The following is a 17,898-nucleotide window of genomic DNA, read 5'->3' as shown; positions in this document are numbered from 1 at the left end:
GTAATACATGGAGCTGTAACTGAGCACTCACTGGGCTGCAGAGGAAGTCATCAACCAAACAGAAGGCACAGAGGCCAGTGGGAGTCTGGAAGCATTTGAAGCAGTGCCCAAGTGCCCAGGGCAAGGTAGAGGCACAGAAAGGATCTTGGCAGATAAGCAATCTGTGTTCCAACAGAGGTGTTACCCTCCTAAGACCATGCAGTGAATAGCGTCAACTTTATAATTATTAACTCAGGCTCTAAACATGAAAAGCCAAATGACCTGTGCAGAATGCAAGCCAGACAGTCTTATCAAGAATGAATCAGACTCTTTGATCTTGAGGTAAACCAACTCACTACCATCGAGCTTCCACCTGGGATTTTTCCAGACACTAAAGCAGTTGCCTAATTCCCAGCTGTCTGGAGTTTCCAGTCCAAACTGGCCTAGAGGGAAAAAGAAGTCCCACCACTTCATTGGAGTTCACACTCCATTAAAAACATATTACAGATCTATGTTACTAATCCAAAGTAATAGGGGTCCAAAATTTTTTTAAGTACTATAGGTAAACGCAATCCACATACAGTAAAGAAAAATTATTATATCCAGTTTGGGACTAACCTGTCAAGTAAAAAGAACCAGGCAGTAAAAAGGTGGTAGGGAGATGGTGGAGGCAAAGTCAAAAGTGAACACTGAAAAACGTAAATAAAATGTGAAGGGGGCCTGAAGACCGGGGTGTCTAACAGGGAGAGGAAGAGGAGGCAGCTGAGTAAGAGCCAGGGTGATGTCTCACTGCACTTCCAGAAGCCTCCCGACCTACCCACCAGAGCTTATCTGCACTGAATCATGACTTAATCAGCATGGAAATCGCTGCCTGCATCTGTGGAAATCGAATTAGCTGCCAGTCCTGATTGAGAGCACGGAGGCCTCCTCACAGAAAGATCCCAGCCCACAGGGAGAATGGATTTTCTTTCCTTAAATCCAAGCTTGCACAAGCCTATGGAAAGGCTGCAGCTGAGCCACAGGCTTTGTGCAAGGTGGCAGGCTGAGGACGGTAATTATAATTAGCAGTTACATAACATGTTTGTTCTTCAAAGTGCTCTACAAGGATGGGATAATTAATAGCTTACTATGCTCCATGCAGATCCACTGGTTTTTCATGTAGTGACTAATTCCGGTGCCCGCCTCCCCGTAAATTCTGAATCGTGGAGACAAGGTAGCTTGAGCAATGGAGCAAACAGCTGAGGGTCTAGAAGACAACCCCAGCTCTCTTACCATGTCACTCCATATGGTAGTCTCCTGGCAGGAACACTTCCAGGGGGCAGCAAACCTCACTTCCTCCAAACAACTATTAGAGGTGCTATGTTATAGAATTTGTATGATTTAATGGGTTATATTGAATGAATTTTTTTTTTTTTTTTGTACCAGGGATCGAACTCACAACCTCGCACTTGCTAGGCAGGTGCTTATGCCATTAAACTAAATCCCTAGCCTTGGAAGTGCTATGAACGATGCAACAATACATTGGCATGACCATCAGTTCAGTACAGTAAGACATCAGCTCTGTTTCTCCAGTTGGTAAACCTAGGACGCTGGAGTCCTTGGTGCTTGTTACAGGTTTGCGCTTGCTTCTCTGTACAAATCAGAGACTGCTTTAAAACAGGCCAAACTAGATCTCTGGAGATTCATCCTTTGCTCTTTATGACTTAAGTCTCTCAATAAAGTATGTCGCATACACTGCACACTAAACAGATGTCTACTGAATGAACAGATTTCATCAAATTCCTATCCCCAAAATGGTTATAAATCATTGCTCTGCTGACAAATAATCACCACGGACCATGTGGTTTTCTTGCTTTGGTTCAGCTTTCCTATGGAAAACTGGTGGGTAAGACCCAAGATCTACCACAACCCTGCTGCTAATCAATCCAGAGACAGAGCAAAGCTACACTGAGACTTCGTTCTTCAGAAATCTGTCTTCTGGACCAAGCAAGTCAATGTGCAGAAACATATTTCCAGAGCCATTGGAGACTATACGAGTATGAACCACTTTTCACACTCTCTGACCAACTATCACAAATGGTACAAATCATTACCTTTCTCTATTTTTCCTCGTGGAGGCAAAAGGGTGAAAGGAAGCACGCAGAAATGCACACCTGTGAAGGTTCAGGAGCTCTACACATGAGTGCAACCATTCAGGAAAGAGATAATCTGCACACGGAGCTTTACGCTTTGCAAAATGCTGCCACAGATATCTCCTCAGATTTCCTCTCAACACTCTTTGAAAAGGACAGCCAGACTCTAAGCCAGGAAAGTGAGGTTCACAATGCTTTGCCTAGCGACATCAGCTACCCACAGCACTACTAGAAATTGAAGCCTCAAAACTCCTTCTCACCAGCAATGCCAGATCTGAGTATATATCTGAAAGAACTGAAAACAGGATCACCAAGATATATCTGCTCACTCCAGTTGCAGCACCATTAGTTACAGTGGCCAAAAAGTGAAAGCAACTGAGTCCATTGATAGATGAATGGACAAAGAAAATGTGACATGTAACATACCATGGAACATTATCTAGCCTTAAAAAAGGAAAGAAATTGGCTTCTGCTGTGACATGGATGTACCCTGAAGATATTATGCTAAGCAAAATAAACCAGTCTCAAATAACCACAGGACTGTACTTACATGAGACACCTACAGTAGTCAAATTCATAAGAGACAGAAAGAACGGCAGAGTGCTAAGGGCTATAGAAAGGGGAAAGTGGAAAATTATTGTTTAATGCATACAGAATTTTAGTTTTTGAAAGAGCAAAAAAAGTTCTGGAGATTCACTGCACAATAATGTAAATATACATAATGCATTTAAGATGGTAATTTTGTGGTTTTTTTGTGTTTTACCACAATTAATTTTTAAAAATATGAAAAACATTTCTCTTTTACAGAACATCAACTTTTCTCTGAAAAGCTGCCATGCTAAGACACGAGTACGCCCCTCTGGGAAAACAGTATTCAGAGAAAAATTTCTCAGCTGGTTAAGCAGACAAAACAAGAATTTATCCAAAAGATGGATGCCAAAAATTTTCTCTCCTGCTTATTTCCCCAACCCACCTTCCAAACCTTCAGGATTTGGCTGACACACATTATCTAAAACCAAGAGCCCACCCAGGGAAAAGGCAGAGCCAGGCACAGGGCAGAGAGGGAGGCAGCGAGCAAACGGTTTGAAGACCCGTGCTTCTCAACGACTTTGCAGGTAACAGGAGCCCGGCAGGGTGGAATCTATACCTCTGCATGTTAAAGTGCTTTCCCTCCAGGTGCCTTTCTCCGTGCAAACAGAAGTGATCTTTCCTCCAGGGCTCTCAAAGCCCTCTTGGCAGACGTAGTGAGCCACACTGCCCAGCCTGGAGCTGTGATTCCCCAGCAAGATGGCATTCTGCACTTCCGGAGGGCGACCACAGGTGATCTCTGCAATAAGAAGGAATACATTAGTCCCAACTTCTAAACCTACAGTCAGTAAATTAGAAATATATTGAATAATAATAAGGGCCACTCATCAGAGAAAACAATAACTCCAAATAATCCAAATACAGATTATAGTCAGAAGTATGAAAACATGTCTGAATTGAATGAAATTTCCAAACATAAACACAAAATGAACAAATTATGAGAGTAATTACTTATAAAAACTTCATCAGTTTATGAAACAATACATCTTAGCGTTTTTTTAAGCACTAAAATGTTCTAGCACCTTGACACTAAAATATCCTGGGTTTTTTTTTGTTTTGTCTTCTTTCCTTTTTACTGGTATCGGGGATCGAACTCACAACTGCCTGCTTGCAAGGCAGGCACTTATGCCTGCTGAGCTAAATCCCTGCCCCTATATCCTGGTATTTTTTACCGCATATCTTCAGATCAGTAACTCCAGGGAAGAAGATAACGCAGTATTAGCAATCATTGCAACTGAATGGTAAGAGAAACAGGTTCTAAATCAGCCACAGGGGCTCATGCCCATAATACCTTCCTATAACCCCAGACACTTGGGAAGCTGAGGTAGGAGAATCAAAAGTTTGAGGCCAGGTTGGGCAATGGAGTGAAGCCAGCTGGTTTTTTCTTAACTTTATTGGTACAATTTAGCTATACATAATGATCACACTCATCGTAGGGAACTTATACTTAGTTCCTTTTTTCCCTGCACCTGGCTCTGCCTTTTACCTGGGTGGGCACTTGGTTTTAGATATGTATGTCAGCTATACAGGAACTATATACCTTAGTTCCTTTTTCCCATTCCCCTCCCCTCCCTTCAACTCCTTATTTGGAAAGCTTTGTTTCCAATTTATCTTCTTTTTTCTCATTTTTTTCTGTTCCCTTTCTTCCTTCCCATCTCCAGTTTCCCTTTCCATTTGAAAAATTTCTTTCTGTTTCACAATATCTATTATTGCATTCTTATATATTTTTAGTTTGTCACATAAAGAAACAATGTGATATTTACATGTGTGTCTGATTTATTTCACTTAAGAATGTCTCTCAGTGTCGTCCATTTACCTAATGTCTCAAGCTTGTCCTTCCCTATGGCTCAGCAGTACTGCACCGTATTAAAAATAAAAAAAATTTTAAAACCCCACATTTTTATTTACTCATCAGTTGATCGGCATTTTGGGTGTTTCTAAGATTTAGCTGTTGCAAACTGTGCTGCTACAAACAGGGGTGTGCATATATCACTGTGGTGTGAGGCTTTTAATTTTGCGGGGGGAATACCAAGAAGGTGAATAACTGGGTCAAATAGGACCTCTAGTCTTAGTTTTTTAAGGAATCTCCACCTGATTTCCACAATAGTTGTGCCAGTCTTTTTCCCCACAACCCCACTAGCATTTGTAACTAGTTGATTTCTTGATAGCCATTTTTTCTAGAATGAAATGGAATGTCAGCAGTTTTAATTCCCATCTTTTGAATGATCAGTGATGCTGAATATTTTTTCATATATTTATTTGCAATTTCTACTTCATCTGAGAAGTGTCTATTCATTTCAGATACCCATTTTTGGACTGGGCATCTGGGAGGGGAGTCTGAGTTTTTTTCGGTTCTTTGAATATTCTACATATTAGTCCTTTGTTTAAAAAACTGGCAGAAAATTTTTCCCATTCTATACACTGTCTTTTCAATCTGCTGGTGATTTCTTTTGCTGTGTAAAGGCTTTTTAATAAGATGAGATCCCAGTTGTTGATTTTTTGTAGTATTTCTCATGCAATCCAGGTTTATTCATGAAGTCTTTGCCTATGCCTGCCTTCAAGAATTTTACCTATTCTCTCTTCGAGTAGATGTAGTATTTCTGTTGTAATATTTAGATCTTTGATTCATTTTGACTTTAGTTTAGTGCATGGTGATAGACACGGGTCTAGTTTTAGACTTCAGCATATAAAAAGCCTGCTTTTCCAACGCAATTATTAAAGAGGCTATCCTTCTTGCAGTGAATGTGTTTGGCATCTTTGTCAAAGATCAGGCTTGGAGTTGTTTCTACATCTTCTAATCTATTCTACTGATACTTGGTTCTGTTTTTGCTTTGTTTCATTTTGGGTTTTGTTTTGTTTTGTTTTGTTTGCCAGGACCACACTGTTTTTATCACAGTAACTCTACAGTATAATTTCAAGTCCAGGATTGTAATGCCCTATGCCTCGCCTTTGTTGCCCAGAATTATTTTTGCTATTCTATGTCTCTTCTGGTTCCATATGAATTTTAGGAATGTTTTCTCTAATTCTGTGAGATATGCTAAGGGCATTTTTATTGGGATGACATTAAATCTGTATAACAGTTTTGGAAGTATGGTCATTTCTACTGTGTTGGTTCTTCCTACCCAAGAGCAATGATGATTTTCTACTTTTTGATATCCTCTTCAGAGTACTGTAGTTTTCAACATAGAAATCTTTTACTTCCTTTTTATTACCAAGATTGAGTACCAAGAATTTAATTTTTTGGATGCTAATTTCTCTCTCAGTAAGTGTGTTACTGAGTACAAGAATGCTATTGGTTTTTGAGTGTTGACTTTGTACCCAGTTAGGAGACTGAATCTGGTTATTAAATCTAGAAATCTCTTGATGAACAATTTTTTGGGTCTTCTACATAGAGTATCATGTCATCTGCAAATAATAATAATTGAACGTCTTCCTTTCCTATCTATATTTCTTGTATTTCTTTCTGTTGTCTGATTGTTCTGGCTAATGTTTCTAGAACTGTATTGAATAGAAGTGGTTACAGTGGACATCCTTGTTCCTGAATTCAGAATGAAAGCTTTCAGTTTTAACCATTTAGTATGACATTGACTGCTGATTTGTCATAGATGGCTTTTATCAGATTGAGATAAAGGCATCTATTCCAATTTTCTTTAGGGTTTTTTATCATGAGTAAATGCTGAACTTTAAATGCTTTTTCTGCATCTATCAAGACAATCATATGATTTTTGTCTTTGGCTCTGTTGATATAGTATATTATGTATATTGATTTGCATATGTTGACCCATTTCTGCATCCCTGGGATAAATCCCACTTGATCATGGTGTATGATCTTCTTGATGATTTGTTGCATTCTGTTTGCCTCTATCTTATTGATGATTTTTGCATCTATGTTTATCAGGGAGACTGGCCTGTGGTTCTCTTTTTTGGTTGGGTTCTTCTCTGGTTTTGATATCATGGTAATACTTGCTTCCAGAAATGACTTTGGAAGTATTACTTCCCTTTTGATTTTATTTGGTGATTAATAGCATTAGATCTCCTCTAAATTTCTTGTAGAATTCAGCAGTGACTCCTTCAGGACCTGAGCTTTTCTTTGTTACTAAGTTTTTAATTATATTTTCAATCTCAGTAACTGATACTGGGTTATTTAGAATTTTTATATCTTCTTAATTCAACTCTGATAATTCATACATATCTAGGAATCTGTTTATTTCTTCTGAGTTTTCCTTCTTATTAGGGTAAAAGTTCTCAACATAGGTACTGATGATATGAAAGATCTGTTGTGATTTTACCCTGTCTGTTTTTAAATAAGGTTGGCTAAGGGTTTCTTGATTTTATTTAATCTTTCCAAAAACCAATTCATTTATTTTTTGTATTGTTTTCTTAGATATGACTGCATTCATTTATGCTCTGATCTTTATAATTCCTTCCCTTGAATGAGTTTTGGACTTGACTTGTTCTTCTTTTTCCAGAAGTCTGAGGTTCAACATTAGGTTATTTGGGCTCATTCTGTTTTCCAGATGTGAGAATTCACCACTATAAATTTTCCTCTTAGGAAAGCTTTCACTATTTTCCCTAAAGTTTCAGTATGTTGTACTGATATTATCATTTAATTATAGATACTGTTTAATGTCTTCTTTAATTTTATCTGTTTCCTATTGGCTGTTTAGTAGGGTGTTATTTAATTTCCATGTTTAATTTCCATGCAGTTTTTTGGCTTCTTTTGCCATTGATTTCCAATTTCATTGCATTATGGTCAGAGAACATGTGTTGTAGTCAGGGGTTATGCAGAGAACAACTAGAATCAGGACATGGAGTTTATATTTTTATAATGGTTATCAGGAGTTAACAAAAATGCAGGAAATCTATCTGCAACACCAAAAACACAGAATATTTAGTCAAGGCCTAAATCCCACAGCAATGTCCCACGTGAGTCCAGAAGAAAACCCAGAGCTCATGACAATGCTTCCCAAGAGTCAAAGTGGAGGTCCAGATCCCACAAGAAGGACTCACGCCAGTCTCTTTATGGATCTGTGCTGGGAAGGCCCAAAGGTCAGCAGTGGAAGCCAGAAAGTCCATGCCAGCAGGGTGAAGGAGCTGTGCTGGTAGGATGAGGGTTCCACGCTGGAGCCGAGAAGTCACACTCACAAGACCAGGGCTATCCTGAAAAGTACCACAGCCATCCTCAGCCACACGGAGGCCCCGAGCTCCCACTACGACAAGAACAGTTGGGTACATGCCAGGAAGCCAGCACGACGAGTTCATCCTGGAGACTAAGCGCACATGTCTTCCCCTCCAGAGCCAGGAAGCAATGCTAGATGTGAGGACCAAAGCTTCTCCAGGAGAACCAACGGCTCAAACAGCAACTCATAGGAGAACCCACAGTGCCTCAACACAATAACGCAATAACGCATTAACGCATTAACGCACTAACAACTTAACACCCTAACACCCTCCTTCTCATTCTCCACCTATTTATGCTGGCAACTTTCCTCAGGTGGAGCATCTTCACTCAGTGCCATGCTGATGTAATCCAGCTGGCGTTAAGTTGACCATCAGTTCTTAATCCATAACAACATGTATGGGATAATTTCAATTCCTTTGCATTTACTTAATCATGTTTTAGGGGCTAGTATTGTCCGTTTTGGAAAATGTCACACACACCACTGAGAAGAATGTATATTCTGATGTTGTAGAGTGGAACACTATAAAGATGTCTACTAAATCCATTTGTTTATAGGTTTGGTTCAGTTCTGATATTTGTTGATTTTTTTTATCTAGTTGATCTAACTATTTGTGATAATGGGGTGTTAAGGTCCCCCATTACAATTGTGGTAATGTTTATTTAATTTTTCATGTCAGTTAATATTTGTTTTATATAGTTGGGTACACTGGTATTTGGTGCACATATATTTATGACTGTTATCTCTTCTTGGAGTTTTCCCTTAACAAGTATGAAGTAACATTCTTTATCTCTTTTGATTAGTCGTGACTTAATCTTCACATTGTCTGCACAGGGGTGTTTTTTTTCCAGGTTCCTGTTACATTGAGTAAATATTGTTTCCATCCTTTGATTTTCAGTCTATGAATTTCTTTTTTTAGTTAAATATGTTTCTTGAATACAGCATATTGTTGGATCTTGTTTCTTGATCCACTCTGCCAGTCTATTTCTTTTGATTGCTGAATTTTGACCATTTATACTGATGATTATAACTGATAGGTATTGGCTTCCCCTTGTCATATAATTTTCCTGCTGATGATTCCCTGTCTTTCCCCTCTGTTCAACAGCTTGCCCTGCCTGGTGGCTGCTTTCTACTAGTTCTCTTGGAATTGTTATCTCTTGTCTTTGTTATCTCCTCTAGAATATCTTTCAGAACACTTTGTGGAGCTGGTTTGGTGGTCATGAAATTCTTCAGCTGTTCTTTGCCATAGAAATATTTTATTTCTCCATTGATTCTGAAAGGTAATTTTATAGGATATATCAATTGAAGTTAGAAGTTGTTTTCTTTCCGGGCTTAAAATATTTTGCTCCAAGTTCTCCTTGGTTTGAGGATCTGTGTTCATACATCTGCTGTGATTCTGATGGGCTTTTCTTTACAGGACATTTGTATCTTTCCTCTAACAGCTTTTAATATTCTGTTCTTGTGCTGAATTTCTGGAATCTTGACTATTATGTGCTTTGGTATAGATTTATTTTGGTCATGACTAATTTGAGTTCTGTATGCCTCAATGATATGTATGTCAAATTCTTTTTCCACGCTTGAAAAGTTACCTACTGTTACTTCTTTGAAGGGTTTTTTTTTTTTTTGTCCTTTGTGCTGACTCCAATCAACTTGTGTTGTTATTCTTTGCATCATCATCTTGCAATTGTTAGATTATTTTTTGATGGTCCCTGACTTTTTTTAAGAAATCTTTTTTTTTTTATATTGCTAACCATGATCCTGTCTTCTAGGTCTGATATTCTATCTTTATTTTCTTTCATTTGGTTTTGCAAACTCTCAATGGAATTTTAATTTCCTGAATATCTGTTTGAATGTTTCATAGACTGCATTTCTTTCACATGTTCAGCATTTATGGTTTCCATTATTTTCCTGTTCACCTCTACTTTTTTGTCTATGTACACTCTAGATTTGTTGAGCAAGTCCTTCATTACAGTTGTCATCTCTCTTTTTATCTGAGAAATTATTTCTGGTTTTCTCCAAAGCCTCGTGTATGTATGTATGCAGTGTTTGTAGGGGAGGGGAATGGCAGTTGTCCACCAACAACCAAGGCCATTTGCTTGGCTGTGTTGCCAATTACAGTAGGAAGCTGCTTCCAGTCCTTTGTAGCTAGGGCTAAGACTGGCTTTTGGTGGCACTGAATGGAGCCTGGGCAGTCCTGGCTCCCACTTCTCAGCTGCACTCCCCCTCAGTCTGTTGTCCAACTGCCAGCTACTTATTGTGCCTAAACAGCCCTTTCCTACTTCTACTCTGGGACTCAGCAGTGAGGCAAACCTGGGGCTATTGTGCTGCTGGAGTTTGAGCCCCAAGCCCTTAGAAATAAAATGAAAACCCTGCTTGCCTGCTGCTGCCTTCCAAACAGCTGTGTGCCTGGCACTGTTCTAGTTCACTCACTAACCAATGACTCTTAGGGGGCCACTGGGAAATAGTGTCTTGTGTTCTCACTGCTGTCTCCAACTGCACAAGACTCTTCCCCGGTCCTGGTCAGGTCTCAGTATCACTGAGGAGCAAAGTTGCTTTCATGGTCTCCCCAGCCGCAAGGTCAGTTACACAGCTGCTCTAGCTATACCACGCAGCTACGCCTTCTGTAGCAATGAATCCTATTTTCTTCTCTGTCAGTTACCTCTCTCCCAGCTATTGTTTTCCAGACTCTTGGCACTTTGTCTTAAAGAAACTGAGTAGCTGACACTCAGCACTCTGCCATTTTTATTCTCTCAAGATAAAATTTAAAGGAGAGGGGTATCCTGGAGATGTACCCAGTAGTAGAGTGTTTATGTAGCATGCACAAGGCCCTAGGTTCAATCCCCAGCACAGTGAAAAAAAGGAAGAAGGAAAGAAGGGAGGAAGAGATGGAGGGAGGAGGGAAGAAAGAGGGAAGGGAAAAAAAGAGGAAGATGAGAAAACCCCTGAAAATTTTAAAGCAAAATAATGAAGAGTTTATTTTCTAAACATTCAATTTATGCATATCTTTCAAAGGAAAAAAATAGTTGCAAAAAGGGAAACAAACCTGGAATTACAAAAGCATTACAAAATTTCTTTACAATTCTTACTGACAATGGATTATTTACAGAGAACTATCTGAAGAAAAATTATCACTTTAAAACAAAATATATGTAAGAACACAAAAACGCATTTTCAAATATCTTAGAATTTTTTTTAAAAATCTGTATATTTCTTTTTTGAGAAAAAAAGTTCACGAATAACACCAAATACAACAACAAAAAAGTATCACAATAAATATCCTAAGAAAGCAGAGACAAGTCTTAGAAGAAACAATAATGAACAATGAAATTGATAGACCAGTCTCATAATCATTTAAATGGGCTTGCAAAGCATAATATAACTATTACCAAATACAAGAGCTCATTTAACTATTATAACTAAATACTAAAACTGCAATACTAAATACTAAAACTAAATGCAAAAAACTAGTAACCTAGAATTAAAATTCCAAATTATTTTTATAAAATCTGAGCAATAAAATACAGGGAAGAAGTAAAGTATGCTGAATTTATAGAATAACTAGAAGTTCATGGATCCAATTTATTCAAGAAAGAACAATAAACATAAAATGCGATGGCTATATAATTCCAAATATAACCATTAGTCCCAGTTACACCTGAAAATATGAAGAGGAACCATATAGCACTCATTCAGATCCTTAGTTTTCTCTCCAGTCTACAAAAAGTCAAAAAGAAAAGAAAAGAAAACCAAGTGCTCCTAACACCTGTGTTTTCCATGTTGTTGTTCTTTTGTTTTTTGTTGTTCTGAGACAGGGTCTCACTGTGCAGTTCACACTGGGCTTTAACTCACTTTGTAGCCCAGGCTGGCATCAAACTCTCAGCAATCCTCCTGCTTCAGTCCCTTGAGTACTGGGATTACAAGCGTGTGTCACCACACCCAGTTTAACAACCATGTGCTTTTTTAAAAAAATTATTTATTGACGTAAAGCATTCAAAACAGAGGAAGTGGTACAATCTATTTCTATGTCTCTATCAACCCATTCTCAGCCTTAGGAATAGGTGATTTTCTCAAGTACTTGATACAGAATTAGTGGATTTAATGGAACTGCTCCTCTCCACCTCAGCCTGGTCTGCTGCAGAACCCCAGAATTATTTCTTTAGGGAAGATTCCCAGATCAGTTCTCACCTATTGTCAATGGAGTTACCATAAGATCCTTAATACAACAGCCCAACCCACCTAATCAGTCCTTTAGCTCTGAGATTAAAAGACAAAAAAAGAGAGAGGGTTTTCAGTCAGTACAGAATTAAGTTGTAAGCAGTTATAGGACTAAAATAAGGTGATCAATTCCTAAATCTTCAATTCTATTTCTTATGTCTCATGTTTGTTCACAGGGCTTTTTCTTTTCAAACATGTTTACCAGACACAAGACCCTTCAGCCTTCATGACGTTTTCCCAGCAACAAACCTTTACACGTATTCACTGGCCCAAAACATTCTAAGACATGAATATATTTGTGTGTACATGAGCAACCAACCAAACAAGTGGTTACTGTTTTAGGAGACTGCCTAGTCATTGCTGACATCCAAAACATCTTCTAGTTTAAGCCAGGCTTCAGTTCTAGCAGGAAGCAGAGGGAACATCAGTAAAGAGCCTGAAAATACTGGTTTATGTATCCTCGACAGTGCTCAGCAGAGAGGTCGGGGGGAATCTGGCCATTGGTGGCTGGTACCATATACTGGTACAAGTGTAGATACTAAAAGAATAAGAGTGTAGAAGTGGGTTTCCACCTCCAGCTTGTTCAAAGAGTAACAGAAGACATGAGGACTTTAGTTGGGGCTGCAATACTTTGCTTTAGAATTAATAGCAATAATCACCTGACTGAGGAGTAATCATTGGCCTGGTCTGCAGGGACTAAAGTTGAGAGGCTGAAGGAAATGTCCTAATACCCTGGATCTGTAACTCCTTGAGTTCGCATCACAGAGCACTTTGAGATGGACAGTCCCATGACAGAAGACACTGAGAGAATTCCAGCACCTCTCGGGTTACCTATATGCTTCTAAATAACAGCTGGTGTACATCTGAGTTGCCTAGGGAGGTTGTGAAAAATATATCTGCTGAAGTTCCACACTGTAGCAAGCCTACACCACTGGTGCCCAGGTGCCTGCCTAGATGCCACCTGTGGGGAACCAGCCCATTCCTCCAAGCTTTCCCTACCCAGACCGCCACTTGTAGGGACCTAAGCTTGCTTGTTTGTGACCCTGACCCAGGGCAAATGATGATGAAAGACAAATGGACAGAGTCAGTTTAGCATATGGACAGCCAGGGAGCTCTCGCCTCATCTAGGCAGAGGAGCACAGCACAGCCCATCTGGCTCATCCTGCTTTATTCACCCAGACATGGGTACAAATAAAAGAACTCAAGGTTCATCTACCTTCCAATATTCACTCATACATGCTCAGGTAAGCAACTAAATCTCCTTTACCAACTTTCCCTAGAACCTGCAACATGGTGTCATCTCTGTGTGTTGCTTTTCTCCTTTGCATTCAGAGAGGAGGTCAACTAGGTCCCAGTTCTCCTCTGGTCTCCCACACCACACATACTCCTCCCACAGATAACTTTTCTCATTCAGTAGTATTGTATTGAGTTGAGGTCTTCACATCCACATGTCTAAAATTTCCAAATCTGATTTTAATGCATAGCCTCAGCTGAGATTCTGAATTAAATACTGGTATGGTAGACTTATCATCACATGTATTCTAATAGGGTCCTAAGTCTAAACTATTACTATTCACAGTAACCTCACAGTAAGCACTGTGTTTCCCATTTTACAGATGAAGATCACTCAAATATTTACATGACACCCAAAGGCACATGGGTAGTTATGGATGCCCAGGAGCTGCTCCATGTCTGAAATCCTGCAGTCACTGCTACTCCCATCTCAGCTTACTCCCCTCCTCTGGTGCTCACTCTCTTTCTCTGCCAGCTTCAGAGGAAATCCTCCTCGGTGCCAAATCTGGTCCATGACTGAGTCATGACTAGTAAAGGTCTTCTGAACCTTTGTGGTTCATTCTAATTTGTTCACTTATTCACATATTTATTATCTAGTACATGTTAATTACTACTACAACAGTGACCAAAATGGACCCTCATGGAACTCAGAGAGTCAATAGGCAAAAAAGTAAATCAACAAAATAATTTCAGGTAAGATAATGTGGTAGGATAGGACTTTTCTAATACAGTGTTTAGGAATGGTTTGATCTGTCTGAAGAAGTACTATCTGAATCTGGACCCTAAGGATGCAAATGAGCCACGCTTAGGAACGTGGAACATTCCAATGAAATGAACCAGCCAATGCAAAGACCCTGAGGGAGAGAGCTCTGGGTGTTTTCCAAAAAGGGAAAAGTACCTGGAATTTAGTCAGAAAAAAGGATGGGATGAGACAAAGGAGATGCAAAAGCTGAGCCAAATCACACAGGGTCTATATATGCCTTGGGAAAAGGCACACAACTTTTTTTTTTTTCAGTAACTGATTGCCCAAGGAAAGTTTTAAGCAAAGCAATGAAATAATCTGATTTAGGTTCTTAAAAGACCACTTTGACAAGTGGGCAGAGGGTAGATGGGAAAAGAACAGGAGTAAAAAGAAAGAGACCAGTCAAGGTTCTAGCAGTCATCCAACAGTGAGATAATGAGGTTTTAGAGGAATATGCAGGGTGGTGGTGAAAACAGAAAGAGGAAGATTATTTGAGGTATGTTCTACAAGCAGAACTGATGGATTAGATATGAAGGTGAGGGAAGAGATGGAGTCAATAATGAGTATTATTTATACTTAAAGATAGAGTAAGTACAGTACAGAGTATTATGTATACTTTACAAGTATTGGCTATGTCATTCATTTGACCCTTTATTTCCTGTCTTGAGGATTTAATGGCTTCATAATATCTTTCCAAATATATGACCAGTTCCTAAAAGAATCTTTGTCTTGTACTTCTTATCCCTCCACACTTCCTACTCAAATTGTTTCACACAGAACACTCAATGTATGGTTGTTCATTGGTAGCTTGCTACTTATATCAGTGTTGATCAAGATGCAATGAATACTACTTTGATACAACAGCCCTGATAGAAAGGAAACATATCACTAATCATAAGTATAATAACAAAATACACATTACTTCTATATTTATTATAGAAATAACTCACATCTACCAAACACTAAGTAGAGCTGAGAAAGAAGCCCCACAAAAACTAATATCAGCTTTATACCAGGGAATTCTAGGAAACTTGAGCAGACCTCAATAATTTTAATAACAATAATAGTTACTGAAATCTTGCTAAACACAAAGTAGCATGCTAGGATATATACTACCTTATTTGTTTTCCACAGAAAATCATGCATAATAGATGTTTTCTTCCTAAATAGTCTACAGATATAAAAATGAAGGCTCATGAGCTTAAATGCCCATCCAAAAGTTGCACTATTAGTAAAAGCGCCAACTCAAACTGTGGTCAATGGGGTGCCAAAATCTGCATCTATAAGAGCTGGGCAGCCTCACAGTGAAGAGGTTCATGCTAAGCCCTGAGTTAAAATGATCTCATAGGTTAGTTAATGCCAGAGGAGAAATGGTTGCATGAAAGAGCATTCTAATCAGTCTAGAAGGTTTCAACAACTCCTTCCTCCAGTGTCCACTTAGAACATTCCCAGAACAAGATAGCTGCAGGAAATGACTTCTGCATAGATGTGTGACTTCCCTGAAACCTTCTTAGTACTGATGTTTAACCCTATCATATGAGGATCAGGCATGGTCTTGCCTGGAATATGGCCCTGTCACAGATATTCCCACAATGTTTACTTCATTTTTTGTTTTAGTATTTCTTTTTAGAAATAGGGTCTTGCTTTGCAGTTCAGGCTGGTCTTAAACTCACTATGTAGTCCCAGACTAGCCTTGAACTCGAGGTGATCCTCCTGCTTCAGCCTCCTGAGTGCTAGGATTACACATGTGTGCCACAATACCCACTCCCCATCATATTTAAAACAGATCACTGCCACTTTTACTCAGACCAGTGGTACCCCATAAACTAGGTAGTTTGTTAAGAGACAATAATTAATCCAACAGATGTCATAGGAGATAACAAAAATATAATCCTACATGAAAGCTCCAAAAACTTTTATCACAAGGAAACATTTAGACAGGTTACATGCAAAGGAAAGAAAAAGTAAACAGCACAAATTTGCATGGTATATGCATAGCAGTGTCCATTAAAGCATGTTTCTCTGGCTAATTACATTATTTTTTTTTTTGTCTTTTTTTCATTTCTATCAGTACCGGGGATCAAACTCACGACCGCCTGCTTGCAAGGCAGGTGCTTATGCCGCCGAGTTAAATCCCCAGCCCCACTAATTACATTATTAAGTAACACCCTTTCAATCTGTATCTGGGACACAGTCAACTATGAATGTGGATAACAATTTTTTCCTTACTCTCCAACTGTCTGTGATTTTACTCAATCAATTTCAAATTACAGAAACGTGTTATGAAAGTTTTAGGACCAAATTTATAATATAACTTTATCTCATGTCTTGAAGGCAAAAACTGTTTATGTACTCTGCTAGGTTTAATATTCTACCAAAGAAAATATTCCAGAAGGAAATCTGTTTGATGAAAGGTAGAGCCAATTTATGGCATTTAATCAACAACTGACTATATCACAAATACCACCCACACTGGCTGCTGTTCATTCCCAACATCAGAACAATATTGTGGATTGATGACAGAAATAACACAGCAATCTAAAACTTCATCTAGGACTGTTTAGAAATCAATAAAACACAGTCTGAGAAAGGATAAACAGTGGCCAACACTGCCTATAAATTGTGGCAGATCTTGTACCAGTTGTGAGGGAAATGAATAACAGAGCTATTTCACATATTCTCCAAAAAGAAATTTTCCCAGAAAAATAAACAAGAACTAGATGTAAAGCTGTACCAAAGAGCAGAAACAAGTGCTAAAACCAAAAAAAAAAAAATCACATTAAAGTCAGGTTTTATTTTTACCTAACAATAATAAAAAGAAGTCTCTATCATGCCTTTGAATCAAATTTCAAGTTTATGCATCATCTAGAAACCAGAGCAACATGGGGTTCGAAGGGTCTAAGCAGATAAATGCCTGAATGTGTGCTCCAGTCATCCTTTAAATCAGATAATTCAACACAATACCTGCCTTCACCTTCTTCTTTCCTGAAAACATTCCTTTCCCCTACTAAATGGTAGCTCTTGGTAGTCTGTGCCTATACCCTATAATTTTTAAATACTTCTTGCAGTCGTGTGAACTAACAAACATTACTATGAACATTAATCTTCGTGAGGTTCACATGCAAGTAAACAGTCTAAGCTGGCTACAAAATATAATCTATAGGGGCTGGGGATTTAGCTCAGCAGCATAAGCGCCTACCTTGCAAGCGCATGGTCATGAGTTTGATCCTCGGTACCAATAAATATATGTATATATGTATATATAACGAAGTTTCATGAATTTCACAGCATGTTCTGAATTTGGTTACCTATAATGAGACCCTCACTGCAGGCTCACTTGGATACTAAGAAGAAATATACATACATACACACATACATAAACATATACTCACAGTAGTTCCTCAGTTTGAGTATAATTTATTTTATGACTTTGGGAGAAATGGCTACGTTGGTGTTTGTATGGGGAAGATGGCTAGGGTCATGTTTGTGAACAGAAAAAATTTTGCCAAACACTTGTTTTTAAACATTCATGAATTGGGACTGGAGATTTAGCTCAGCGGCATAAGCGCCTACCTTGCAAGCAGGCAGTCGTCGATAAAAAGCAAAAAGACAAAAAAAAAAAAAACCATTCATGAATTGAGGTAATACTGTACATGCACACACACACACACACACACACACACACACACACATGCACATACACGCTGATGTTAGGGGTTGGAATACAACATCTGGATATATGACAAGTTGAATTGAGAAAATCTTATGA

General features: G+C 38.7%; 1 protein-coding gene across 4 annotated transcripts in view; it reads right to left on the bottom strand.

The window, feature by feature from the left end:
• Susd1 (sushi domain containing 1) overlaps positions 1 to 17,898 on the bottom strand; it is a 143,984-nt gene that overhangs the window by 82,431 nt on the left and 43,655 nt on the right. For all 4 annotated transcript variants that reach the window (XM_013145888.3, XM_063260817.1, XM_063260825.1 and 1 more), the window contains exon 6: positions 3,259 to 3,438. In XM_013145888.3, the coding sequence (XP_013001342.2) occupies positions 3,259 to 3,438 (180 nt within the window). The remainder of the gene's footprint in view (positions 1 to 3,258; positions 3,439 to 17,898) is intronic.

The sequence above is a fragment of the Cavia porcellus genome, unplaced genomic scaffold, assembly GCF_034190915.1.
Source record: "Cavia porcellus strain 051 isolate PalLab524CR breed Dunkin Hartley unplaced genomic scaffold, mCavPor4.1 scaffold_1, whole genome shotgun sequence".
NCBI lineage: Eukaryota > Metazoa > Chordata > Mammalia > Rodentia > Caviidae > Cavia > Cavia porcellus.
The sequence above is the reverse complement of the archived record's forward strand: the minus strand, read 5'-3'. Positions and strand labels throughout refer to the sequence as shown.